Source organism: Solanum tuberosum, unplaced genomic scaffold (assembly GCF_000226075.1).
Source record: "Solanum tuberosum cultivar DM 1-3 516 R44 unplaced genomic scaffold, SolTub_3.0 scf00394, whole genome shotgun sequence".
Classification (NCBI taxonomy): Eukaryota; Viridiplantae; Streptophyta; class Magnoliopsida; order Solanales; family Solanaceae; genus Solanum; species Solanum tuberosum.
Window position 1 is genome coordinate 241923 of NW_006239329.1, and position 27994 is coordinate 269916.

Below are 27994 nucleotides of genomic sequence, written 5' to 3' on the forward strand. Positions count from 1 at the left end.
AGCTATCATTATATTATAGGATCATTTGAAATATTATATGCTTCAATAAATCAAACTTTAATTAATGCAAAAACATAAATACATGAATGCAATTTTTTTAGTTCGAAGTATATTTAATAATTTTATTTATACCTCACCCAATGTTTAATACTCCATATTAATTTTTTTTTTCAAAAAAAAAAAAAACACTTTAAATCTTCATCATTTTCACCTTCAAACTAATACTACTTTAAATTGTATATATACAAACTGTCAAAACATTATTTTAACATATATTTTCTGAATCAATTTATGAATCAAATTGGTGAAAAATAAATAAATAAAAATTTCATCAATTATATTTTCCAGATTCAAATCCAACATTTATATTTCTGCAAAACCCTAACAACACTATCAATTCATCAATGGCGAATTCTTTCAGAAAACCGGCGATATTAGACCCGATGTACTACCCTATCATCGCTTTACTCATCGCACTTATAGCCTGTGTTGAACTTTCCGACGCCGTTACCGCCGTTGATGTTTACCGGCTTGTTCAATATGATATCTCCGGCGTACCTTTCGGTTCTCGGCTCGCTACTCTTAATCATCACGCCGGCTCATCGTTTTTTGGTTCTGGCTCTAGTTCTGATCTTTCCCGTACGGTTCTCATTCTTCCAGTTCGTGAATTGAACCTCACTCTCATTACAGGTTCGGCTCCGATTACTGCTCAATAACTTCATTTCCTGATATGTAAACTAGCTCGAATTAAAGCTTAGTTGTTGCTATGATTATGTTTGGTTCAGGTGAAGATATGTGTTAGATTTTAGAGAATGATGTGGTTATCATTTACTGATTCTGAATTTCATTTTCATCAAAAGATTTGTTTTTTTAGATTTGGTGCCAAAAATAAGTTGGGGCTAGTGGAGGTTCGCACAAGTTGATCCAAACACCATAGTTATAAGGATTAAAGTTTAGTTGTTGTGCTTCTATGTTAAGTCTAGTAGGACTTCATTTACTGCTTCGAAGTATTAAATATTTTTTCAACTAGGAAATACTGATTCATTGGATTAAACGTTAGTTTATTACTTACACTAAGAGAGTTTCGATTTGCCTTAAAAGGAAGAGGAAAGGCATTTCATACCTCATGTACATGTGTTTTGTTATTGGCTATTAATATACGAGGTAGGGGTCATGCGTAACCCCAGACTCTGAAGGTGACTTTTAAGGGGGAAAAACATAACGTACAAGAGTGTTATTAGAAGTCATTGCTTTGTCGTTTAAAGCGCTTAAGCAATCCAAGCAAGGGGTTATCATTGATAAAGCCATGCGCTTTCAAATAATATATCACAAAGTTATCGAACAGAAAAAACAGTGGTTCTTTGAATATCAACTTTGACGAGTTGGAATATTGACATTATTATATATTGAATGCTGAAATTAGTTTATCTAATTGCAATTTGATTATTATTATACTAAATTCATGTATGATTGGCATTTGGTTATTTTAGTGCTTGATCTCTAATGTTTTTTCAAATTCCATTTCCCTTATTCCTTTTAAAAACATTGTTCTTATGATCAGTGTTATCAAAGGAGAAAAGCGCAAAAAATTCCTGAGGTCTGTTGGGGCTTTAAGGGCAAAGTGCAAATAAAACGTGGGTTTTAATGAAAAAAGGTTCAAAGGGAGAAAAAAATATATAAATATATATGTTTTGTAATTTGGCAAGGAAAAGTATGCCTTAGAACCTTGATGTCGACACTAAAGTGCACATAAAGAGAGGCGAAGCGCTCAACACCTTTTGAGCCTTGCTTCAGGACTTAAGCACACCTTTGACAACAACGCTTACAATGACATATTGTTTTGGAATTTCATTATCGTTAGGGATATTTATTTTTTTTGAAAAGGAAAAAAAATAATTGGGGTTAAAGCTAGGTTTGTTATTCTACTTGCATTAGGTGCGAATAGGGATAATTTTGAGTTAGGAAACTGACTCTTGTTGAAAATGCAGTTTAGTTTACTTCTTCTGAATTTCATTTTTATCTTGAACTTCTTGCTTTCTTTTTTAACTAGGTGACCCAGACTCACTTGATAAAAAATAATTAGGTGATACAAAATATTAGGTGATACAGACTCGTTGGGTATAAAGATTAGTTTGTTGTTACACTTATGGTCGATGAAGTTGGTGTAGCAACCAACAATTGAAGTTGTTACACTTATTGGCTATGAAAGTTGGAGTATCAACCAGGGTTATCAAAAGCAAAAAAAAACAAAAAAAGCTCTAAGGTCTGTTGGGACTTTAATGAGAAAAGGCGTAAAGGGAGAAAAAACATACAAATATATGAGTTTAGTCCAAGACTAATAATATATAGGCATGAATGACAAATATATGAACAAAGAAATTAAAAAGTAATTACGATAAAGTGAAATATCACTTGTTTAGTGTCGTCTCTTCCGTAGAGGTTCATTGGCAAAGGAAAAATATGTCTTAGAATCTTGATGACGACACTGAAGTGCACATTAAGCGAGGCAAAGCGCTCAACACGTTTTGAGCCTCGCTTCATGGCTTAAGCGCGCCTTTGATTATGCTTGTATCAACCATCAAGTGAAGTCCTAAGAAATGGATTCTTTGACTAAAAAATCTGATGTTAGTGTTGTCAAAGGCGCGCTTAAAGCACATTTAAGCCCTAAAGCGAGGTTCAAAATGTGTTAAGCGCTTCGTCTCGCTTAATCGCTTCAGTATCATCATTAAGGTTCTAAGACATACTTTTCTTTGCCAATTAGCTTCTTCTAAACAAGAGATACTAAACAATTGATATTTCAGTTTTCACTATATCCTTTTTTTTTTTGAAATTTCTTTGTCATATATTTGTCATTCGTGCTTATAATTATTAGTCTTGGACTAACCATATAAATTTATATTTTTTATCCCCTTTGAGCCTTTTTTCATTGAAGCCCACGCTTTATTTGCGCTTGAAGCCCCACCGGATCATAGAGCTTTTTTGCTTTTGATAGCCCTGGATGTTGTTGTTTGTCTTTATCTATTATGATTTGCGTTATACTTGATAAAAAATTATGATTTTTCTAATTGTTAACTATGCATATGCACATGCACACAGCACACCTATAGGAGAACATTTGAATAAATTCCCTTGGAATTATAACTGAAAGGCTAAATGCTCAACTCAATTTATCGAGTGAGCTTCTATGCAATGGAATGTAGCAGCCTACCGAATAATCCCTAGGGAATCTTGTGAAGTTTCAAATGTTAGTCAAGAAATTTGTTTCTCTTTGAATTTTGTAGTCTATGCTCATGCAGATTCTGTAATCAATTCTGTGATGTGCCAAATATAGGACTCTATTACTGATTATGTTTTTTGGGAAGGTAATGGAACTATCCACTCGTAGGTAAGAAATATGGTCAGACTATAGATTATGTCACTATTGACAACAGAGGGATAGCATAGTGATAAGGATACCCTCCACTTCAAACAATTTGGTTGGTGGTTTGTGTCACCAAAGGGAGCATAAGTGGAAAGTCCACGTCTTGGTTAGGAAGGTGTGGAAGGTGGTGTTTCCATATTTACGATTTTATTACTTTTCTAGTTTGCTCCTTGCTTGAGATATCACTAACCTTGCTTGTGATGATCATGTTAAAGGCCGACTCTCTGTTCCTCATGCAATATGCAGTTAGATTGTCTTCTGATGGGCTTGCCCTCCCTGTTGGCTCTTATTGCAGAATATATTGAACAGAAAAAGCTATTAGGGGGTTTGCTGCTTTTACTCCCCCCAAAATTTAGACCAGAAAACACAGGCAGCACATTTGGTGCTGATGAGGATATTGACAGCTTGAGGAACAAATTGGTCGAGTTGGAATGGCTGCTTACACATTCCAATATCCCTGTGAGTGAAGTTAATCCTCCATGCTGTTTTGTTCTTTTGGAATATCTTTCTGTTACAATGCATATTATGCACGAGCACATCATTCATCATGTTACATGAGTTTCATTTGTCTAGTGCTTGTTGGGTTGGATGATCTTACCTGAATTAATTATAGTTTTTTATTAATAATTTGTTTAGTCGTACTTGATGTTTGGTTACTGCATGCAAAACTCGATCTCATGAACTTGTAACCAACTATTAGTGCCATAAAGGTCATTATTCTTAAATGACAATTTTGTTCCCTACAATCACTTTTGTCGAATAATATGACAATATATATAATCTAAACTAAACGAGTCATTACTGTGATTCCTTAGTTGGTAGAAGAAAATGCTGAAAGATTGATTATGTTAGCTTCTAAAGAAGGAAAAAGAGTTCAATCAAGGAAGAGCATGGATATCTGCAGACTGTTTCAGAGCTGAATGGAGGGAAATGCTTTTTTCTGTTTATCTTTTGGAAATTGCTTTTGAAGTTCCCTTTGCTGGCTAATGATGAGATTAAACAATAAACATTTTTGTAAAGTGGCTGCCCTTGAGTCCAACCTTTTGATTATTTGCAAATTGGTTCGTCCTTCCCCACAGTGATGAAGAGCAACTTGAGCTATTTTAGTTACTATTTGACATTGTGAGCTATGAGTGTGTTTAAATTCAGTGGTGATACCTCTCCAAGGAAAGACAAAAATTAGTACTAGTCACTTTTTCCGTTGAGATAGTTTTATCTTTGCTTAATGAGGGTACTGAAATTGCCTTACTTCTGTTGTTTGAATGAGAGTTCTAGTTTATGTGCATATCCTTCATCTTGAATTGTTTCATTTTTTATCGTCTATGACAAAATAGTAAATTTTCAATCTTTTGAAATTATGCTCCAGTATCCTGTATATTTTGCTTTCGAGGATGATAATATCAATGCTGTATTAGCTGAAATTAAGAGAAATGATGCTAGTGGTCAACCTGCAACAGCTACTACAGGCGGGTAAGTTGAAATGCCATTTTTGTTTTTAAGAGAAGAGTTGCCTCTTCCATTTGGCGTATGTATGCCTTAACATTAAAAGATTATAATGTAATCTAGAGATCTCTTAACATAGTCTGGACAAAATTCATCTAGGATAGAAATCCTTGTGCATTTCTTAAGTCATCTTTAATCATTATCATACAGTTAAAAGATTCCATTCAATTTTGTTCTTGAACTTGATAAATTGCCCGCGCTTCGCTCGGTAGTGATTAACCTTATTAAACTTAAGAATAATCCATTTTAATATTCTGAAATAAAAAATAATGAAAAGCTAAATTCTTGTGAAATTTTTTTCATCCCTAAATTCAAAGGCAATAGGTTTTATGTTTTAATTTATGATGGATCTTTATTTTGTATTCACTTATTTTGTCGTGTGGAGATAAACCATTTTGTATTGCAACATGTACCGGTGAAAATATACTTCCTCTTTCTCTTTAAAATGTTTTATTTCTTACTTCCCTCTCTCTGTTCAAGTAATACAAGTTGGTAACTAATTAAAAACATTTAAGCACTAATAAAGATAGGAGAGCAAAGAAATTCAAAGCGTATGGTGCCAATATAGTTCGGCATTAGAGATTGGTTGGTTTTATATTCTTTCTTAGTAAAATATAATGATGAGCAACATTTATAGACATTGAGTCCAAAGTATTCAGAAACAGTGAATCAAGTGTTGAGAGATGAGAGTATATGATCTAATGTGTTTTACTACATCAAAAGTACTATTTTTTTTTTTGATGACAAGGGAAACCCGCAGCCGCTACCCTTTGGGTGCGCACAGGGTAAAACCCCCGCTCCTATGCAATAGCTCGCAAACCACATAGGAGAGGTAAACCGCACTAGGCAAGCCTGGTGCGACGAGCTCGACCCAGAAGGCAAACCCCTTGCTTTCGCTGGCAAGGAGTTTCGAACTTGAGACCTCCAACATGGAAGTCCCAAGCCCAAACCACTGGGCCACCCCGAAGGGTTCAAAAGTACTATTTTTGTAGGTATTTAAACTTAATAAAATAAATGTGCTCATTTTTCTCTTCAAAATATTACCTGCTTCCAACACTTGATCATTGTGTTAGTCATATACTATCATCTTTCAAGACTTGATTCACTGTTTCTTCACGGATTGTCACAGACACTCAAGAGGATTATCTGTCATCACGCTTCAACTATAGTGAGATCCAAATACACTTCATCAATTCAAGCACATTCACATTGGCCTCTTCCAGAAAGTACGACAACCTGCAATTACATTATATGTATAATCAGGAGTACACATTATTCATTCATAGAGACCAGTAATAGCTTTCAGAACTTATATTCCTTAGTCCATTGTAGTGCCGATTCCTAATAAAATCTTCCAACTTGTCTCTAATTTTATTTGTCCAGATATTCTGTATTTGCAAAGCACATGATATGAATGTGAGAATCAGAAGAACCTGACATTGCATAGGACTTATGACAGTTAAAGTCTTAATTACCTTTCATGTTTTTAGAACTGCAAGATGAACAAAGAGATCCGTAAGAAATAACCAATCTTTAAAAGGTTTGCACTTTTTTTTTCTTTTTTCCTTTATTGGGACTTGAGGTATCCTTTCTGAGATTGGATGTCAATATGAATTTGAACATCTGCTCGTTTTTTTCTTTTTTTTCTCTATTGGGGTAAATGTCCTGCCAATGATTCAGTTACTCACATGTCTACAGCTACAAGCTTGTTGTTGCTGCCTCAGATCCCAAGAGAATTGCGCCCCCAAACATTGCAAATATTCAGGTTCTAGTTCACCTTTTTTCTTAAAATTAGGAGCAGGTGGATTTACTAGAATTCTTGAATTGATGTTTGGCTAGGAATGTTGATGTAATTTAATTGCCTAAAGTTTTAGTTCTAAATTGCTTCCTTCATCCATCTCAAAAAACTCTTTATCTGTTTTGTATAAATAACAAGTTTATCTCTCTCCAACAATGCATATACCTTTATTTAAACAAATTAATTATATAAACTAATGCTACATTTGGATCATTTAAAATTTGATTTGACATATTTCAACCAACTACTGCTTTAATTGATGCACATGGTAGATCATCTGTTATGAGACAGAGGTAATAATATCTTAGATAGCTAAGCTTGTAACTTTGTTGGTACTCTTTGAATTGTTTTCTCCATCAATCCCTTAAGCTATAGATTGTTGTCACTTCTTATAAGATGTTATGGGACTTGGATAGAATAATTTGAAGTGACAGGTTTCATGGTTGTCAAACACTCAAACTATCGATAGTAACTTTTTATGTACAACTGTCACTTGCATTATTACAATTAGCATTTGATGGAACTAAAGGTTTAAAAGTGAGTTTTCCTTGGGGGCTACATATAGTCTTGCCTTTAATTTCTTCATCATAATTGTTATGTTCTTTTTTTTGAGCGCTCAGAATTTCTTTTTGAATATTTATGTGTACTGAAGTTTTTTCTATTTCTATACTCGATTTTGATATAATAGTTAAAAGCAAATCAATTCAATACTTGCAACTGTTTTTGTTTCCTTCGAATTGCTGTTCAGACCAGCTTAGTATATTGAATTATTCGGTTTTCTTATTTTAGCAGTAAAATCATTTTAGGTGCAAGGAATTTTATCATTTTCTTTTTTTTTCTTTAGTTTTTCACTTATAGTCTTATACTTCTATTTGGTATGATTATGGCATGACACACCACATTGGGTATGTTGTTGTTGTTGTATGGCATGACACGAGTTTAAAAGGAGAAACATGATCAATGAAGATTCATATAGCCGACCCAACTTGTTTGGGACTGAGGCGTGGTAGCAATAAATTTTATGAATCTGTATGCACTTAACTTTACTTGTTTTTGTATACATAGTTTTCCTTATAATGTAGTCAGGCGAATCAATTCAGTACTTGGAACTCTTCTTTTACTTATAATAGTTATTGGAATCAAGCTTAACACATTTAATTACTTTATTCTTATTTTAGTGATGAAATCAATTTAAGTATATATGGATGTATTTCCCTATTGTACTGAGTCAAAAATTTTTCTGTTTCGTGTTTCCACAATCCTAATGTTTATGCAGATTAATTTCTAAAAATAATGGGCAGGGGTTATTAGATAGTTTAAATAATCAATATGGTAGACTGTTATCTGAAAGTTCATTTATTAGTACTTTTATTAAATATCAGGGATGGTTACCAGGGCTTAAAGTTGATGGAGACTCGAATCAGCTACCAACTATTGCCATAGTGGCTTCATATGACACGTTTGGGGCTGCTCCGGTAAATAATAACTTACTCTATTAAGTTTTGAGCCGTCATTTTAATAATAAATGATTTTAAATTACTTTTTTCTTTTGTTGAATTTACAGGCATTGTCGGTGGGAAGTGACAGCAATGGAAGTGGTGTAGTGGCACTTCTTGAAATAGCTAGATTGTTTTCTGTTCTGTATTCAAATCCTAAAACTAGAGGTAGATATAACTTACTCTTTGGATTGACATCTGGTGGCCCGTATAACTACAATGGAACTCAAAAGGTGCACCAGTCCTTCCCAAATTTTTTGTCCTTTTCTTTTAAGTCATAGCTATCTCGTTCTGTCCTTTGATTGTTTAAGCTTTCTTCAGTGGCTTCGGAGTTTTGACCAACGTCTACGTGAGAGTATAGACTATGCCATCTGCTTGAATAATGTTGGGTCCCTAGGAAATCAGTTACATCTTCATGTTTCTAAACCTCCAGAAAATGCCTACATACAGCAGATATTTCAGGTATGCAACAAATGCCATCAATGAGAGAAACCTAGGAGAATTTTATATTTTGTTACTTCTACTTTTTCCTTTTCTAGTCTATAAAGGTTGATTTATGCAGGGTTTCTCTACTGTAGCAGAAGAATTGGGGCTTCAAGTTGGTCTTAAGCACAAGAAAATAAATATCTCGAATCCTCGAGTAAGTATATATACCTCTTAAATGAAAGTGCACATCCCTGCTTATCTGTTTGTCAAACGTAGTGCATGGTTTTCTTGCTATGTTCTCAGAATGTCACAACCCAAAAACGGACTTGATGACACTTGTCTTAACCTACCAAGATAAGTCAGCCTAAAACCTAACATAAAGGATAAATGCGGAAGTAAAGCAGAACAAAATAATATCATAATAATCTCAAATATATAGAAACATAACATAACTCAATTATAACCCCCCAAAGATCTGGTTGTCACGACTCACGTGTACAAGCCTCTAATGTAATACAATAGATTCGAAAGAAATCCAAGTCTTAATGTCATTGTTTTTAGAATAGAACAAGAACATAATAATGGTGTAAGAGGTGTTTGCCGAGATGACAAACAACTATCTCAGAACTCTTCACAATAAGCCTCATACATTGAAGGGAGGAGAGAATAATCAACATGATCCAAACTCATAACCTACACAAGTGTAGAAGCAAGGGAGTGAGTACCAACAACACGGTACTCAACAAGTAAACGTCTAACTCAAGGTAAAGCAACACATAATACATGTATTCCCAACACTCCAACCAAATTCCACAACTACAACCTGTACAAAATCAACCCAACCTAACAATTCACAATTATAAAGCACATAACACGTATAACAACACTTCAACTGTTCAACATATACAGGTCACCAAATATAGAAGTCCAAGTTCATCGATCATAAATTCCATAACAAGCACTCATTAGGTTCATAAAGATAATGATGTGCAATGCAATGAAATGAAATGTCAAATATAGTGATGCATTTGTCCTAACGATACAATCCATTTAATATCAGGTCGGAACCCATGGGGGGCTCACAAGGTCCATGTCCATCGAAACTATATCCCATCGACATAATCATTAATCGCCAAAATCATTTTCCATTGGCTTAATCATCAATGTCAGAATCATTTTCCATTGGTCTCACCAGAACCATTTCCCATCGGCATCGCCAAAACCATTTTCCATTGGCATAGTCACAACAATAGATCTCATAACAATGTTTTAGAAATCAGAACCAATGCAAATAAGTATGTTCACACAAATCATGAGAATATAATGTTTTCCATATCAATACTTAATGCATATTGACACAATCATGATACATCACCAATAACGAGTCAATATAACCACTCAAATCATTCACAACACATCACACGTCAATATATTATCAAGTTACTTTTTTATATCCCCTTTTTGTCATTAGAATCATTCAATATGTACATGTGACCACCCCTTCACCAATTCCCATTACTCCTTAACACATACAATAAGGAAATACGAGATTCTATATACTTAACAGAGGTCAAGAAGTCCACTTTCCTCGAGAAATCAAACAATCACTTTGATACTTGAGCTTTCCCTGTTCGGGCCTCCAAATCTACACAATCTATTCAAATAAGTAATCACCATAAGAATTCGAAACTAACAACGACCAAATCAAAGATTTCGGAAATAAAAAATACACTTCTTTGACAATTTTATCCTTAATGACATAAGGGCTTTGTTTGATTGTCACTTATGAAGTGTGTGATGAGATTCGGGAAGAAGGGCAAGCGTAGTCCTAAATTCATTGGCCTTTTGAAATTTTGGGACGGATTGGAGAGGTGGCCTATAAGTTGGCCTTGCCACCTAGCTTGTCAGATGTATGCTGGACATCCTGTTTTCCATGTCTCCATGCTTTGATGTGCTTGATGAGTCCCATGTGATTTCACTTGATTCTGTGGTTTTGGGTTAAGACTTGTCATTCGAGGAGGGAACCTATAGCTATTTTGGATAGGCAGGTTCAAAAGTTGAGGTCAAAGGAAATTGCTTCGATGAAGGTGCAGTGAAAGCACCATTCAATTGGAGAGGCGACTTGGGAGACGGAGTCCGACATGCGTGCCAAATATCCCTAACTTTTTAAGGCTTCAAATGCTTTCTTTTATTTTATGTTCGAGGACGAACATGATTTTTAGTGGTGGATAATGTAATGAATCGGAAGGTCATTTTTGGAAATTTTTAGAAAATTATCATTTTACCCCTTTTGATAGTTGCCCCGAGTCATGTTTGATTAGTTTATGAAGTTGATTTTGAAATTTGATTGAAAAGTTGTAGTATTGAAAGGTTTAAAGTTGTTAAAAGTGGTTTTTGGTTAACAACGAGTGTTTTGGACGGCGAAAGGTGACAAGGGCCTGCCTCGCCTCGCGGCGAGGCGCCAATTAATACCAAAAATTTAAAATATTTAATTGCATATATAAATATCCAAAATCTCAATAACAATAACATTCATTAGCAAATATTTCAATTCAAAAATTAATAGTAGATATTGAAAGTCTAGAACTTGACTCAATAATTCATAAGATAATTGACAAGCAATACTAGAACTCTAAAAGCAATACTCCAATGTCCTTTTTGTTACCATCATACGCCATTGAATCCACTATTTATGGACAAACAAATATTATATTAATTAGTATAAAACAAAATTGAGTTGGAAAGAAATAAATATAGAAGGATTGATTTTAAAAAAAAAAAAATATAGGTAGAAACAGAATGATAGTCAGTTCAATAGCTACAAATTGAAAAAGAAAAACAGAACCCTGCACCACTGCTTGAAAAACAGAGTAGAGAAGAAGAAGAGAACAGAAGAAGTGAAGAAGAACAAAAGAAGAAGAAGAGAAAACTGAAGGAGGAAAAAAAAGAAGAAGAATGTACTTGAGAGAATCCCAACTCGTGACGCAAAGGTTTGAGTAGCAGCGAAGGTCTCGACCTCTCGAAGGCCAGAGAGTCGCGATGGAAGAGGAGAAGAGATCGCGCAGGTCGCAATAGAGAGAAGAGGAGCCCAAGTTCGCAAAAACACACAAAAAACCCCTAATTTTTGCTTTTAATTATTAAATCAGACCTTTTATTATAAAAAAACAAAAAAGCGACGCATGTCGCCTCGCCTTGCCATGTCGACTCTTGCCTTTCGGTCGCCATTGCTCGCCTTTCTGAAATCGCATCGCCACGCCTATAATAGGCGACGAGGCCTCGCCTCGCCTCTCGCCTTTGGTGACATGGTGAGCGCCTTTCATAACACTGGTTATATAAATCTTTGTATCCATTGCACTCCATACAGTACGTTCCACTCAAATTTGACTGCATTCAGAGGGTTTATCTTATTTAGACAATTTTTACACTAACCATCAACCTACCACAATTCTCATCTTTTATCCAAGAATCAGGACAGGCTGCTAAGCTCATAGATGGAGTTCTAAGAACTTGTGTAATGATCCGAAAAGTCATTTTTGGAAAATTACCGTTTTACCCCTCCCAATAGTTGCCCGAACTCATGTTTGATCAGTTTATGAAGTTGGTTTTGAAATTTGATTGAAAAGTTATAGCTTTTTGGAAGGTTTAAAGTTGTCAAAAGAGGTTTTTGATGACAACTGGAGTTTTGAAATGGAATTTCGTCAGTCCTGGAATGTGGTTTCGGTGTGTTGTCGTTTTCTGCTTTAGAGTGGTTTTGAATTGGAAGTTTAAGTGAATATAGACCTTGAAATGACTTTGGTCAACATATGGAGTTCGGATAAAAATTCTGACAATTCCATTGGATTCGCGAGATAATTTTAGGCATAGGTGAGGTTTTGATTGAATTTTCAGAGGTTCCAAGGGCATTTTGATATGTTTGAGCGTTAAGTTAAGCTATTGCGACTTTCACGGGTTTAGGATCAAGGATACCTCGAATTTGATGTTCCATTGAGTTTGGGACATTGAGTTTAGTTGGGGAGCATTCTGGTTTGTATACTTGGGGTTCTGAACGAATCTCGGAGGTCCATTCGGTGATTTTGTGCCTTGTGTGATATTGTTGATTTCTGGTGCAGGTCATTTCGTTATTTGCGACTCCATGGAGTTATTTTGTGGTCGTTGTGATCGTGTGAGTTTTGTTGCGATTGTGTAGGTCTATTTTTCCTACTCATCACGATTGTGTAGGCTTGACGTGATCGCGATGACCAAGAAAAGTAGACCTACGCGATCATGATAGAATTCACGCGATCGCGGCGACCACAAAAATAACTCCATGCGATCGCGAAGAACAAAATGACCTACACTACAAAACATCAAATAGACCCTAGAGATTCGTTAGAAACCCCGAGTACACAAACCGGATATGCTCCCCAACTAAACTTGACGCCCCGGACTCAATGGAACCATCAAAACACGAATTTAAGGTCTCCTTGATACTAAACCCGTGAAAGTCACAATAAACTAACTTTACTCTCAAAATACCAAACTATCCTCAAAACCTCTGAAAATTCAGCCAAAATCTCACCTAGGACTAAAATCATCCCCGAATCCAATGGAATATGTCGAAATATGATCCGAGCATCTGAACTCCAAACGTTAACCAAAGTCAACTTAAGGTCTAAATTCATCTAAACTTCTAACTCAAGGCATCAAATCCACAAAACCACTCCAAAACAGAAAACAACAACACTCCTAGATCAAATTCCACATTTCGGGACGAATGAAACTGATGGAATTTCATTCCAAGACTCGAAACTCCAGTTGTTACTAGTGTTATGAAAGGCACTCGCCATGTCGCCAAAGGTGAGAGGTGAGGCCTCGTCGCCTATTATAGGCGTGGCGATGCGATTTCAGAAAGGCGAGCAATGGCGACCGAAAGGCGAGAGCCGACATGGCAAGGCGAGGCGACATGCGTTGCCTTTTTTGTTTTTTTAATAATAAAAGGTTTGATTTAATAATTAAAAGCAAAAAATAGGTTTTTTTTTTGGTGTTTTTGCAAACCTGGGCTCCTCTTCTCTCTATTGCAACCTGCGCGATCTCTTCTCCTCTTCCATTGCGACTCTCTGGCCTTCGAGAGGATCAGACCTTCGCTGCTACTCGGACCTTTGCGCCACGAGGTGGGATTCTCTCAAGTACATTTTTTTTCCTTTTTCAGTTGTTCTCTTCTTCTTCTTCTTCTTCTTTTGTTCTTCTTCTCTTCTTCTTCTCTACTCTGTTTTTCATGCAGGGCACTGTTTTTCTTTTTCAATTTGTAGCTACTGAACTGACTACCATTCTAAAAAAATAATTCAATCCTTCTATATTTATTTCTTCCCTATTCAATTTAGTTTTATACTAATTAATATAATATTTGTTTGTCCATAAATAGTGGATTCAATGGCGTATGATGGTAACAAAAAGGACATTGGAGTATTGCTTTTAGAGTTCTAGTATTGCTTGTCAATTGTCTTATGAATTATTGAGTCAAGTTCTAGACTTTTAATATCTACTATTAGTTTTTGAATTGAAACATTTACTAATGAATGTTATTGTTATTGATATTTATATATGCAACTAGTTTTCTAATGCACGTGATTACCAATTCCAAAAATATATGTTTTAGTAAATATAGTATTGCTTATTTAAGCGAAGATTTGAATAATAAGCTTAGCAAAAAATAATATTGCAGATTTTTTTGTGAATGTTCAATGTGGATTGTCATATATATGTCTTTTTCACGCAAACCTATGAAGATGGTCGCTGAAAATTTTTATTAGTTAAATGCAATAATGTATATATTTATTTCAATTTGATGAGGTTCAATCATGTAATTAGTTTTATCTCACTAATATTATCCTATAGACATTATTTGTTTTGTATTTTTCTTGTCATCTACCAGATGTACTATGCATGTGTATTCTACGTTAAATTGTTTAGATGTCAAATGAACATGTGAAGAAAACAACTATATTTTATATATTTACATATTTTCACATTTGTTGTGAATTTTTTTTTGGAAAAAAAAGAACTCGGAACATTTCAAAATAATATATTTTGAAGTTAGAAGATCTTGTTAACTTGATAATACATTTGTGACGTATATAATACTTTAATACAAATACCTACCCAAATATAAATATATATTTGCATTAATTAAAATATTTATCTCATAAAATTAGCTATTAAATAAATAATAAAAATTAAACTAATACAAACTTCAACTGGCGTTTTTCTTTAAACTGGTAAATGTGTATTCCTCATGGACACCATCAAAAAGTGTTAGATAAAAAAAAAACTAGAAAAGAAGATACTTACAGAGGTCTTAATAAATCTACAAACTGATCTATAGACTCTAAACCTACTTCTTTACACCAAAAGTAGAAAGATATTATACAATTTCATTTAACTTTCTGGATGGAATTGGATCTATCTTCATAACACCTCCCATTTCTCTCTCTCCAAACTGTCCACCAGAGGCATTTTGGGATGATCCTCCTCCACTTCTTTTGACTTTTGCTGCCTCCTCTTTTCATCCAGCAACTAAGCAAATCTGCAGTATGCTCCGGCATAGTCCAGCTTGTCTTTGTTATGTTGAGAAATAGAGACCAAAGTTGTGTTGTAAAAGTGCAGTGCAAAAATAGATGACTGTTTGTTTCATTTGTCTCATTGCATAAGAAGCACCTGAAAACTATGATGGCCCCTTTTTTCTTCAAAACTTCTTGTGTCAGCAGGCATGCTCTTTTAACCACCAACCAAGTAAAGCATTTTACCTTGGTTGGGGATGGACTATTCCATAAGTTTCTCCATAATTTTGGTTGCCCTCTACACTGTACCCTTTCTTCCCTCTTATAAACCCTTTTAACAGAGAATTGCCCATCAATATTGTGTTTCCATCTTAATGTATCTGGTTCAGCAGTAGTGCCATTGAAATCATCAATCCTATTTAGCAAATCGGCTACTCTATCAATCTCCTAGTCATTTAGCAATCTCCTGAAGATAAGTTCCATCCCTGTGCACTCCACTTATCATAAATGGTGCCATCTGGGTTGTTGCTTAGAATAAACAGGTCTGGAAAAATCTCCATTAATGGACTTTGCTCCTTCCAAGCATCCTTCTAGAATTTTATTCTTTTCCCATCTCCAACACTCTTCTGCAAGTTCCTTTCCAATTTGGGCCATAGAGCTCTAATGGTCTTCTAGGCTCCAACTCCATCAGTATCAGTGCTCACATTGGTACACCATGGGTTGAGTTCACCAAACTTGTGTCTAATTACCTCCCTCCATAATGCATGATCCTCCTTATTGTATCTCCAGAGCCATTTCATCAATAAACTATTGTTCTGTGCTCTCGGATTTCTGATGCCCAAACCACCTTGTTCTCTACTGTGCATTGTTGTCTGCCAATTGACCAGTTTATATCCTTTGCCCTCTTTACAACCATGCCACAAAAAATCCCTCCTTAGTCTGTCCAGCTTTTTCATAACTTTGGGAGGTATGGGAAATAGAGACATTACATACGTAGGAAGTGCATCAAGTACAAAGTTGATAAGGATGAGCCTCCCTCCTAGTGATATGTACTGTGCCTTCCACCTAGCCAATCTTTTTCAGTTTTCTCTAATATTCCATCCCAAATTTCCTCTGCCTTGTGTTCACTGCCCAGAGGCATACCAAGGTATGTAGTTGGCATATTTTCAACTTTATACCCTAAAATGATTGCAAGATTTTGGATATTTGGCACCTCCTTTATTGGAACAAACTGGTTTTTCCCCAGTTAACTTTCAAGCCAGAAGAACCTTCAAAAATAGTCAAAATCATTCTGATGTAACCTATTTGTTCCACCTTTGGCTCACAAAATACCACTGTGTCATTTGCATACCCTAGGTGACATACCTCCATTATTTCCCCTCTGCTATCTCCTATCTCAAACCCTTTAATCCATCTATTCTGTAATGCTATCCTCATCATGCTATCAAATCCCTCCATTGGCCCCTTTCAGAACCAAAAAAACCTACAGGTTAGAGAACTTGACAATTTTAATGCAAAAGGCAATCCATTTCAACCATTTCTCACCAAAGCCCATTTGTCTCTGAGTATTCAACAAGAATCTCTAGTTGACATGATCATAGGCTTTTTCTATGTCTAGCTTACACATGAGACCTGCTTCTGCCCCTTTAAGTCTTGAGTCCACACACTCACTAGCAATTAGGGCTGCATCCGTGCTTTGTCTTCCTTTTATAAATGCCATCTGATGCTTGTTAACTAAATTGTTAACCACCTTCTTGAGTCTTTCAGCCAGTATCTTTGCCACAATTTTATATATTCCACCTATGAGGCTTATAGGTTTGAAATCTTTCAACTATGAAGCTCCAACCTTCTTTGGGATCAAGGCTATGAATGTTGCATTGAGGCTTTTCTCGAACTTCTGATATTCATAAAAATATTGGAGAGTCTTTAGGATGTCCTCCTTCATAAGTTCCGAAAAAGCCTGATAAAAGGACATAGGGAATCCATCTGGCCTGATGCCTTCTCCATAGCACACAAATTAATGCCTTCTAAGATTTCATCCTCTTCAAATTGTCTTTGTAGCTCCTCCTGTTCTTCTGCAGATATCCTTGTTGCTTCATGTAACACTAATTCTGGCCTCCACTCTTCTACCTCCTTATACATGTTCTTGTAGTAATTTTGAATAGCTTCTTTGATCTCCTCTGCATCTGTCACCTCCATACCATCCACCTTCAAGTTATCTATGGAGTTTACCCATTTGTGAGCTGTAGCTATCCTATGGAAGTATTTTGTATTTTTGTCTCCCTATTTCAACCATTGAATTCTTGATCTCCGTCTCCAAGCTATCTCCTCATTTCTTGCAACTTCTTCAAACGCTAACCAAGTTTGATTTTTGCATTGCCTCATCATCTGTGAGAGCTCTTTGTTCCTGGATTGCTTCCAAGGCTGCAAGCTGGTTTAAAATGTCATCCTTTCTTTGTTTCCAATTGCCCCTGTTATTTCTACTCTACTCTTTTAACTTTTCTTTTAGCAACTTCAGTTTCTCAGTAAAATATAGTCAGGCCTCCCCTTAACAACAAAAGCTTCCCACCACTGTTGTACCTTTCCTTTGAACCCTTCTACCCTCAGCCACCAACTTTCAAATTTGAAGTATTTTTTCTTGAAGTTCAACTCTCCACAAGATAGCATGTTTGGGTTGTGGTCAGATCCTATATTTGGTAATACTGCCTGTTTGATGAGAGTAAATCGCTCTTCCCATGACGAAGAATCTATCAATTCTTGAGGCACTTCTATGATTCTCCCCCCTTCTCCAAGTATAAGATCCTCCAAATAAAGGAGGATCCACAAGTTCCATCTCTTCAATGCATTTAGAGAATTCAGACATTGCTCCATATATTCTGAAACAGTTTGTTCTTTCATTGGGATATCTGATTACATTAAAATCACCTCCCACCACCCAAGGTCTTGCACACCTTCCCCCCGCTGAATATAGCTCCCCCCATAACTCTCTTCTTTCCACTCTTTTACAATCAGCATACACTGCTGTTACAAACCAAAAGAAATCAGAATTTTCCCCAGACATTTTACATGTTATGCTTTGGTTGCCATGTTCTACCATTTCCCCTTTCCAAACTCTCCTGTCCCAAAAATAATTATTCCCCCCCTGCTACCATCTGCCTCCAAATGTATCTCTCCCACCCATCTATTGTCCCAGATACTATGTATGAGTCTATCTATATTTCCCCCCAACTTTGTTTCTACCAAAATATACACATCTGCACTCCATTGATTAATCAGATTTCTTACCACCCCCCTCTTTCTTTCGTCATTAAGTCCCCTCACATTCCAAGACACGATCTTTATCCTCATCTATGCATAATGGTTAGTCTCCTCCCACTGATTCTAGGTTCGCCATCCTTGAATTTCATATCGAACATTAAATTCCTGAGCTCTTTTGGAATTGTGTTAATGTTGCTATTTGAGGATTTACCCTTTCCTGCGTGTCTCTCCAAATATCTCTTTTGATCCAGCTTCATGCACAAAGCATAAGCCTCTTTTTCACATCCCTTTATAGCTGCTCCAAAGGCTTGCCCTAATTTGATCACATTAAGGTGTACCCAGATTGTAGCCCTTGTCTCTATCATCTCTTCTGTAAGATTTTCTTCGATGCTCAATGGTTCCCCCCCCCCGCTCATACAGTAACTATTTGTCTCCCCTTTAGAAGCTATGATATCTTCTTCTTGAGTCATGTCCTCTGCCTGAGCCTCCTCTATTCTCTGATTTCTGGTTTTTGGTTCTTCTTCTTCCATTTCCATGTGTTTTCCCAGTTCCCAATCCATTATAGAGTGCTTAAAAGGATGTTTTGCTTCTCCCCAATTTGAGTTGTTGAAATCAGAAAAAGGCTCAGTGAACATAGCAGTTTTGGGCTTGCTAGAAAGGCCCAATTGTTGTGTGAGATGGGCTTGTGTTTTATTCAATATTTAAAGTGTGCTCAGGGGGCCCACTTCCACTAGCCATGTGACTGTTGTCCTTTTTTTGTACCCCTTCCTTGTAAACCTCGATATCCGTTGTTTTCTTTGCTGCCGGACCTTTTCCTCTTTTTAAGACTCTATCTCTGTATTCTAGCAGCATAGGTCTGTCTTTTGTACCATCCAGGAGTATGTCACTATCACCTCAATCTGCTCTCTTCTCCACCTCCATCAATCTATATGTCGCCGGCGACTCCACCCATTACCGGCAGTGAGTATATCAAACCATTATCGATGATCTCAATCTTCATGGGGGATCTTCTCCCTTGGTCCTCTAACTCTGATTCTTGCCCATCTCATATGATTTTTGATTTCTGTCTCCTTTTCAGTTTCTAGCCACCCCCCACATTCATCACCTATCTTTTCCATCACTTTGTTGTTCCAGAGCTGCAATGGTAGCCCTAAAACCCTAATCCAAAACCAATCAAACCTTTTTTCATCTGGGAAGGCTCCTACCGTTGGAGACCACCATTCAAGCTGCAAAGTCACACCTTGTCTCTTCCATTCACCTATGATAACATGTTCAGCCATCCTTCTGGTCTGAAATTCGAAGAGGAAGAGGAAGCTACTCATGTCGTACACCTGAACATTATGAGCTCCTTTCCACGTTTGTTGGGCCCATCTGCGCACTTCATTTCAAATTGGCACATCTCCTTCTCCACAAAACCTGCCAACAAGACATCTTCGTAACAGGTTGCTGTCATCTACATCCAAAGACACCGTCAGCATTGAATTCTCAATGGCTACATTCATTTCTCTCTTGCTCCATTTACTATTGTGCAGAGCTCCCTTGTAATCCCCCTTCCCAACGATTGTATTGAGATTTAATTCCCTTTTTGTAATAAATTCCCCTTTCTTCTCTACTTTTCTCTCAATGAAGTTTTCCACTCTTGTTACCAGACTCCCCCATCCCTCATTAAATGTATTTTCTGGAATAATAATTACTGATCTACTCTACCCATTCACTGTAATAACAGAAATAAATCGCCCATACTTGTTGAACTTCAGGGAGCAATAAATATATGTTGAAATGTCTCTGCATCTCCATGTTATGAAGTTTTTCCCCCTGCTTTCAGAAGCTTTCCTTAATCTTTTGACCAAAGTAAAGCTCCCCTACTCAATATCATACGCCTGATAGACATCCTGGTACTCTCCACCAACTCAAACCATCTCTCTGAAGCAGATATTGACTCGGTAAGATCATAAGATTTCCCCCCCTGTCTGAAGTACAACCTGTTCTCCATGTTCTAAATGCTACCTGAAAAAAAAGGCAAGAGAGGGAAGAGATTCCGATGGCAGAGAACCACCGGAAAAGGGATCTCTAGACACCCAGAAGGGATCTCTAGAATCCACCTAGGGAAAAGTGCCTGGGAGCATTTAGTATTTAAATCAGGGATGGTTTTTTTGTAATCATCCATTTATTTAAATTTTTGGTATTAATTGGCGCCTCAATTCAAAAAGGCGAGGCAGGCCCTTGTCGCCTTTCGCCGTCCAAAACACTGTATATAGCCAACTCAACTGGTTTGTGGTTGATTGGTTATTCTCAAACCTTGGACCAATTCTAGAGCTTCAGACCTTACATTAGAAATGATGCTTAATTTATTTTTTGGGTTCTGTCTGCAATTTGAAGTTTGTAGACTGCTTTCCGTTGTGGTGGTGCAATTTTCGTGTTGTTGTGTGAAGTTGCACAAATTTTCACTAAAAGCTACATAGCATACCTTTTGGACCATACAAGCTTACTGCTTTCCTCTCCAATGAAATCAACAATTGTTTCACTCGAATGAATCCATTGTCATTGTTTATGATAATGTAAAAGTTGGTTATTTTGGTTCGAAGCTGCCCTTGGGTGTGATTGAAGTAGTTATTGTGGCAACAATGATGATAACAGAATGAGATTTGTATTTAATGTACAGTTTGGTCACAATCTCCAATCTCATTGACAATTCATGGCTTTGTGCATATGCAGTGGTTGCTTGAACAATTTGTGCAATTTTAGTCACTTAGGGTGTGTTTGGTCAAACCTACTTTTAAGTCAGTTTTTGACTTCTGAAAGTGTTTGACAAATATAAAAATAACTTAAAAGAAGTCAAAAATGACTTAAAATAAGTTAGGAAGTGTTTGGCAAGGTTAAAATAAGTTAAAAACCAAAAGTCATTTAAGTTTTGACTTTTTATTTTAGACTTAGAAGCTACTTTTTTCAAGCCAATCCAAATGGGCTCTAATTATTTGTTTGAACTTTATGAAATGCGTAGTTTACCATATTAAAATAAAACTTAAAGGCAAAACAAAATAACCATAGCAAAAGGCTTTCTATGCAGCGTGTTTTCCTGAGTAGCCTTCACATCTGATCTTACGCGGATAGTATCATCTCCATACTTCTTTTTAACCAGTTTCCGTATTACCATGTGCATGACTGACACTGACCTTGATGGAAGAATCTGAGAAGATGTTATTAATCGCATTTCTTGCCCCGAAATGACCACCCCCAGTCAACCTGCTCATCACTGACATCCTCAAGTAACACTCTCCTTTAACCTACTCTCCCATGCTGGCTTATAATTCCAAATGTATTCACCTAATCCCCATTGCAGAACGGAGTGTCACCTCAACAAACTAGATGCACATGTCAAGACATTCTGCCAACGAGTAAAGGTGATCGCTCAAGAAAGGAGACTCAGCCCTCACGAATGTGATGCAATGGAAGATGTTGCAGACAATGTGGCCTGTGACGTAAAAGATACTCATAACTAGACAACTCTACTTTCTAATGAGGTTAAGGGCTTAAGACGTGAAGTAGAAACTTCTACTATGACAAAAGCTCCCAATAGGCCACGGAGCAGCTTAAGGAGAAAAAAGCTACTTGACTAGATGGGAGAGGCGACCAAAGGAAGCTGGTTCACCTTCTCTCCACTATTACAACATAGGTCATTCCAATTCATAAACGAGAATTTTGATAAATTGGATCCGCCGGCCCAGGCGATTGAAGTGCAACGAAATGCCTTAAAGTTGAATATGGTTCACAATCTTCTAACTTGTCGTGCCTTCTCTGATTCAATAAAAGGGCTAAATCTGTTCATTCAAGTGACCTTCCGTTCTCTAATTTTGGCCAATTCAAATTGGTCCAAGGCTCTTTCGATCTCAGACCTTTCCCCTGGATCTTCTTCAGCCTCTGGAAAACTTATCAATATAGGAACTTCAACTGAAAAAGAATATGAATAACAAGAATTGCTTAAGGTAATCTCTTCCTTTTTTTCAATTACTACTCAATTGCTCTTTTTACTTTCAAAGGACAAGGAAAAAAGTAGACTTAATAGTGAATACCATTATTTTTTCAGACTTCCTATCCAAATTTAGTCTGCGAAGTAGCCTTCTTTCGATTTGGATGAGGAATGAGCATGAAGTTGAGGAAATGGAAGATTTTTTTTCCCGTTTCCTTGTTGCATAGTTCTAGAAATGCTTTTATGATTTCTTATGCATCATAACCGTAATTTTGTCATAGATAGAAGTTAAGCCCTTATCGATGGTTACAGATGGTAATTTGCATTGAAGTTTTTGACAGTTTCAGTTTTTGTTGCGTAACGTAAACTAGCTAGAGACCTTGTTCTAAGCTATTTTATTGACTACTACGTGAAGTCACATTCAGTAGACTAGAGATTACGCATCGCACTTAACCTGAATAGTCTCTATAGTCTCCCTGTTAAAGCTGCTTGTTCTTACTGGTTGTTAAAATAGTCAGATATACCTTCTTTACTTGTTTAATTGTTTTTGTATGAAATGTCTAGTCTCTTTACTTTGCTGAAGCTACTAAGTGGTGTAGGTAGCCTGGGAGCATGAACAGTTTTCAAGGTTGAGAGTCACTGCAGCAACACTTTCTGAACTTTCTACTGCACCTGAATTACTGGAAAGCACGGGAGGTCTGACTGATAACAGGTTGTGGTTAGCTCTTTCTTTTTTTGAGAAAGAAAGGTCGTAGCCTAGCTTTTAATACCTCTTTGTACTATTTATGGAACTTCTCTGATGGCCATTTGTTGAACTCCTGGTTTCCTGTGCAGGCATTTTACCAGTGAAGCCTCAATCATTCGAAGTATCAAGCTTGTTGCTGAAAGTCTAGCAGTAAGGACCTAGCCTTCCTCTTTTCCCTTGGAGTACAAAATTTTGTTTCATCCATTGCACTGCTGATTGCATAAATTGATAAAACCTTCAATTTCCAACAATGCCATTGTCTTCTACATGAGAAATAAACAATGGCAGCCGAACAGTAAACTTGAGAAAGGAAAACATGAGTTTTTTGGCCTCTTTATCGTCTTGTCATGAATGCTTCTTTTGAGTCCTAGTTGATTCTTATCTGAGTAGTTTTTCAATGAAGCTACATATTCTGTTCAACATTAAAAGCGTAACTTTTTAATTTGAAGTATGATCATAGTGCTGAGACTATTGGGCAGATGGTGTTTGCAGTCCCAATTTTCCTTGTGGTTTTGAGAATCTCTTGATGGTAGGGATGACAATGGGGTGGGGCTGTTGCGGGGAAAACCCGCAAAGACTTCTACCCCCCACCCCCCCCACCCCACCCCACATAACATAATTTTCTCTTTTCAACCCACCCTGCCCTGCTTAAACCCGCCTCACCCTGCCCCACAAACTTTGTTATTGTTTTCTTTATAAAATAGAACTTTTTTGAATTGATAGCTTATTCTATCATAAAAACATCACTAATGCAATAGCTATGAAACATTACATCAAAAGACAGGTGTTTGACAGTTTAGAAAAACTATTTGAATATATAGAAAAAATGACGAACAACAGAAGAATTAGAAGAGAACTGATTACTATAACACAATGTCAAAAGAAAGTGATTCCAAGAATAGTTGAAAAATGGATTCTCAATTAACATAGCACAATTACAAAAGAAAAATAAATTTTTGATTCTTTAAAAATTAAAAATAATTAAATAAGTCAAGGGATTAAGCTAATAAAAGCAAATAAAAATGTTAATCCAACAAGTATTTGATAGTTGATTTTCTTGCCTAAAGCCTACCGGAAGAAATTGTTTTAGCGATTTAGCATTGGGTTAATCTCAAACCTGCAACCCACCCCGTACCACATTATTTTTATTAAAAAGAAATTAAACCTGCCCCGCCCACAAAGGTTGTAATCCGCTCCACCCCGCCCTATTGCCATCCCTAATTGATGATATGTAGGGATGGCAATGAGGTGGAGCGGAGCGTGTTACAACCTTTGTTGGGCGAGGCAGGTTATAGCTTTTGCGGGGAAGGGCGGGTCGGGGTGCGGGTTTGAGATAAGCCCAATGCGAAATCGCTAAACAATTTCTTCCGTTAGGCTTTAGGCAAGAAAACCAGCAATCAAATACTTGCCAGATTAACACTTTTAGTTGCTTTTATTAGCTTGTTCCCTTGACTTATTTAGTTATTTTTAAATTTTGAAGAATCAATAATTTATTTTTCTTTTATAACTGTGTTTTGTTAATTGAGAATCCATTTTTCAGCTATTCTTGGAATCACTTTCTTTTGACATTGTTTTATAGTAATCAGTTCTCTTCTGTTGTTCGTCACTTTTTCTATATATTTAAATAGTTTTTCTAAACTGTCAAACACTTGTCTTTTGATGTAATGTTTCATAGCTATTGCATTAGTGATGTTTTTATGATAGAATAAGCTATCAAAGTCATTCAAGAAAGCTTTATTTTATAAAGAAAACAATAACAAAGTTTGTGGGGCAGGGTGAGGCGGGTTGAAAAGAGAAAAATTATGTTATGTGGGGCGGGGAGGTGAAAGTTTTTGCGGGTTTTCCCCGCAACCGCCCCGCCCCATTTCCATCCCTAGTGATATGCTAACAGTAAGAGCGAGTCTATAGCTAATAAAATCATAATTCAATAGCTACCCTTTATCTAGAATAACCCCAATGTTGCTCTTCTTTGACATTCTTTTCAGGTTTTCCAAGTCTACAATTAATCTTAGGCCTAATACTCGGGAAATTCTTAATGACTTTTCCTAGAAAAAAAGAACTCTTGAAACTCCAGCTGTTCATGAGTATTATTTCAGCTAGTTTCTGTGCATCCTTTCCTTTAATTAATTAAATGAGCAACATGATTGAATTTTGAGTAGCGGCTTGTAAACGGGGGTACCCCCATTCATTAATCATATTATTTACCTTAAACAAATGGATTGAAATTTGAGTAGTTCTGTGAGTATACTATTTGAGATTTTCTGGATAATGATTTTATGAAAGATGTCCTTATTCTCTTCATTACATTTGCTTAGTCCTAAGTGTCAATGACAAATTATGAATCATGATTCAGGAAACATGTATCCTTCTGTAGCCTTTTTTTTTCTTTTAGGTTGGGGGGACTGTATGTCTAAACCATTTGCATTTCTATATATAGGATTTTGTTATAGATGATTTTCACGTCTGTAATTACTACTGAAGAATTGTATGATCTATCAATTGGTTCAGTTCGGGAAAAAAAATCAATTGGTTCAGATTTTAGATAATCAGAACTTTTCTCGTATATGCTTTCTTTCTCCTTTATTCTGCAGCTTTGTATGACTTAAATTTCGGTAGATTTTTTTTAATTTTTTGATGACAAGGGAAACCCGCAGCCGCTACCCTTTGGGTGCGCACAGGGTAAAACCCCCGCTCCTATGCAATAGCTCGCAAACCACATAGGAGAGGTAACCCGCACTAGGCAAGCCTGGTGTGACGAGCTCGACCCAGAAGGCAAACCCCTTGCTTTCGCTGGCAAGGGGTTTCGTACTTGAGACCTCCAATATGGAAGTCCCAAGCCCAAACCACTGGGCCACCCCGAAGGGTATTTCGGTAGATTTTCCTTTATGTAATCGGAAGGATGTTCTACTATTTTTCTTGTTTCAAGCATTTTTCATGTATAAAGTGAGCTATCTCATGCAGCCAACAGTAGTTTTGCAAGTGTGTTTAACAAAATTCTTTATACACAGAGACACATTTACAGCCAGGAGAAGAAAAGCATAAGCATATTTGCAGATGATAGTAGCTTAGCCGTCAATCCTTCCTACATAAGGTCTTGGCTAGATCTCTTATCCACAACACCTCGAGTGGCACCTTTTCTTTCAAAAAATGACCCGCTTATTAAGGCACTGGAGAAGGTATTTTGTTACGCTTGACTATACTGATTAGTTACTTGATTCTCTTTTTTCCTTTTAAATATCCTCATAATGTCTTGGTGTGTATAATGTAAAGGACATCTTTGTATATATTCACTATCCCTCATCATGATGGCTTGCCTTTGTCATTTTTCTTTGGCAATTAATGTTGTAAAAGTGAGTAGAATGGCAAATAATTTACCTATTACTTAGTCACACACTAACTGGTCTATCAGTTTTATGCACATCTTTAACCTGTAATGGTGTCCCATGCCACTGGTGAACATGGAGATGTTTGGTTGGACCTCTTCAGGCTTTCTTTTGAGCACTGACATACTTCAATTTGAGCTCCTTAATGTAACTGTGCCTTTTATTTTCTTGTTTAGACTTTTGACCTACATATGCTTTCGATGTCTCTGCAGGAATTAACTGATCATACTGCAGAGGTGAATGTACAGCATGAGACTCTAGATGGAACGTTCACTTTTTACGATTCAACTAGTGGGAAGTTGCATATATATCAGGTGTGTAAATAACTCCACCTCCCTTGGTTGTGGTTCCTAACATTATGCAAATAATACTGTAATTTTGTAGAAGTTTGAAATATAAGTACTGCTTAAATGTATTGAATGAAGACCCTTTTGTATAGTCTAACTCGATCAATGCTTCCACGAGCTGTGTGTATGAAAATATTCATCAAAGCTTTCATAAATGAAGATGCTCAATATAACCAACTACACAAAGACGAGCCTGTAAAATATAACAAGATACTAAACCTGGCCTTACAATTAGAAGCAAATAAGATCTCTTCAGCTGGCATGCAGAACGACAAGGGAATGCAGGAGTAGTAGTTGTTAAGTTTGGTTTGTAGGTTCAGTTGTTACAGTAGTACACATGTTTGCATAGTTCACTTTATATTTTTAGCCTTGCATAGTTGTAGTCGTGCAGCCCTCTTCTTATCACCAGTGTTCCATGTCTCATGTATGAGCATATCCGACCACTTATTTTCGTCAGGAAAAAGAAAAGAAAAGAGCATCTCGAACCACTCGTGTAATTAACTGCTTAAATTGTTCCCGTTGCAGGTTGCCAGCGTGACATTTGACTTACTTTTGCTGTTGGTTCTAGGATCATACTTGATTACACTTTTCAGTTTTCTTTTTATCACCACGAGGGTACGTATTCTGGTTTCAGTTACTCTTGATTCCCTTATTTTGGTGTACCAATCAAATACAAAGACGAAGAAAAGAAAATGCGAACTCATCCAACCAATCTGATGGTATTGTTCGACAGGGTCTTGACGATCTTATTAGTCTATTCCGTCGTCCCTCATCACGGAAAGTAAAAAGCACTTGATTCCTGAAGTCGGAGGACATTTCTGCATCAGGCGCTTGTAAGCATTACTTTTTGTAACCTTAAGGAAGCTCATCTTTGGCCAAGTTGTTATCATTGGTTCAATGTGTGTTAGTGTAAACGTTTAAGTTCCACATATTTTGCGTCCGTAGCTATCCCATAGTCATTTTCTCTACTCAGATACAAAAATTCATTCTCGTAGCTGGCTTTTTATCTCATAAAATTATGAGTTCTAAACATGTAAACCAGCTGACGTAGAGCGTCAATTTTGGTCGATTTGAATGTAATTTATGTTCTGAAAAGATGCAGGGGTTCTGTTTT

The 27994-nt window shown here is 36.5% G+C and overlaps 1 protein-coding gene across 2 annotated transcripts; it reads left to right on the forward strand.

The window, feature by feature from the left end:
- The first annotated feature begins 290 nt into the window (after positions 1-290).
- Positions 291-27994, forward strand: LOC102591191 (nicalin-1-like). Of its 2 annotated transcripts, XM_006362572.2 has the most exons (14): positions 292-690; positions 3717-3880; positions 4788-4891; positions 6623-6689; positions 8105-8197; positions 8287-8451; positions 8540-8680; positions 8781-8858; positions 23005-23117; positions 23240-23300; positions 26159-26326; positions 26746-26847; positions 27406-27495; positions 27614-27994. In XM_006362572.2, the coding sequence occupies exons 1-14, from the start codon at positions 405-407 to the stop codon at positions 27674-27676; spliced, it is 1695 nt and encodes a 564-aa protein (XP_006362634.1). In that variant the 5' UTR covers positions 292-404; the 3' UTR covers positions 27677-27994. The 2 variants fall into 2 exon arrangements, with proteins under 2 accessions (XP_006362633.1, XP_006362634.1); XM_006362571.2 differs by having other exon boundaries at positions 291-690; positions 27406-27994.

Excerpts from the sequence above, each read along its gene's own strand:
- LOC102591191 (XM_006362571.2), top strand. The coding sequence starts at position 405 with ATGGCGAATTCTTTCAGAAAACCGGCGATATTAGACCCGATGTACTAC. Across the intron at positions 3,881-4,787 it reads TTACACATTCCAATATCCCT|TATCCTGTATATTTTGCTTT; the intron begins GTGAGTGAAGTT and ends ATTATGCTCCAG. Across the intron at positions 23,118-23,239 it reads GGAGGTCTGACTGATAACAG|GCATTTTACCAGTGAAGCCT; the intron begins GTTGTGGTTAGC and ends TTTCCTGTGCAG.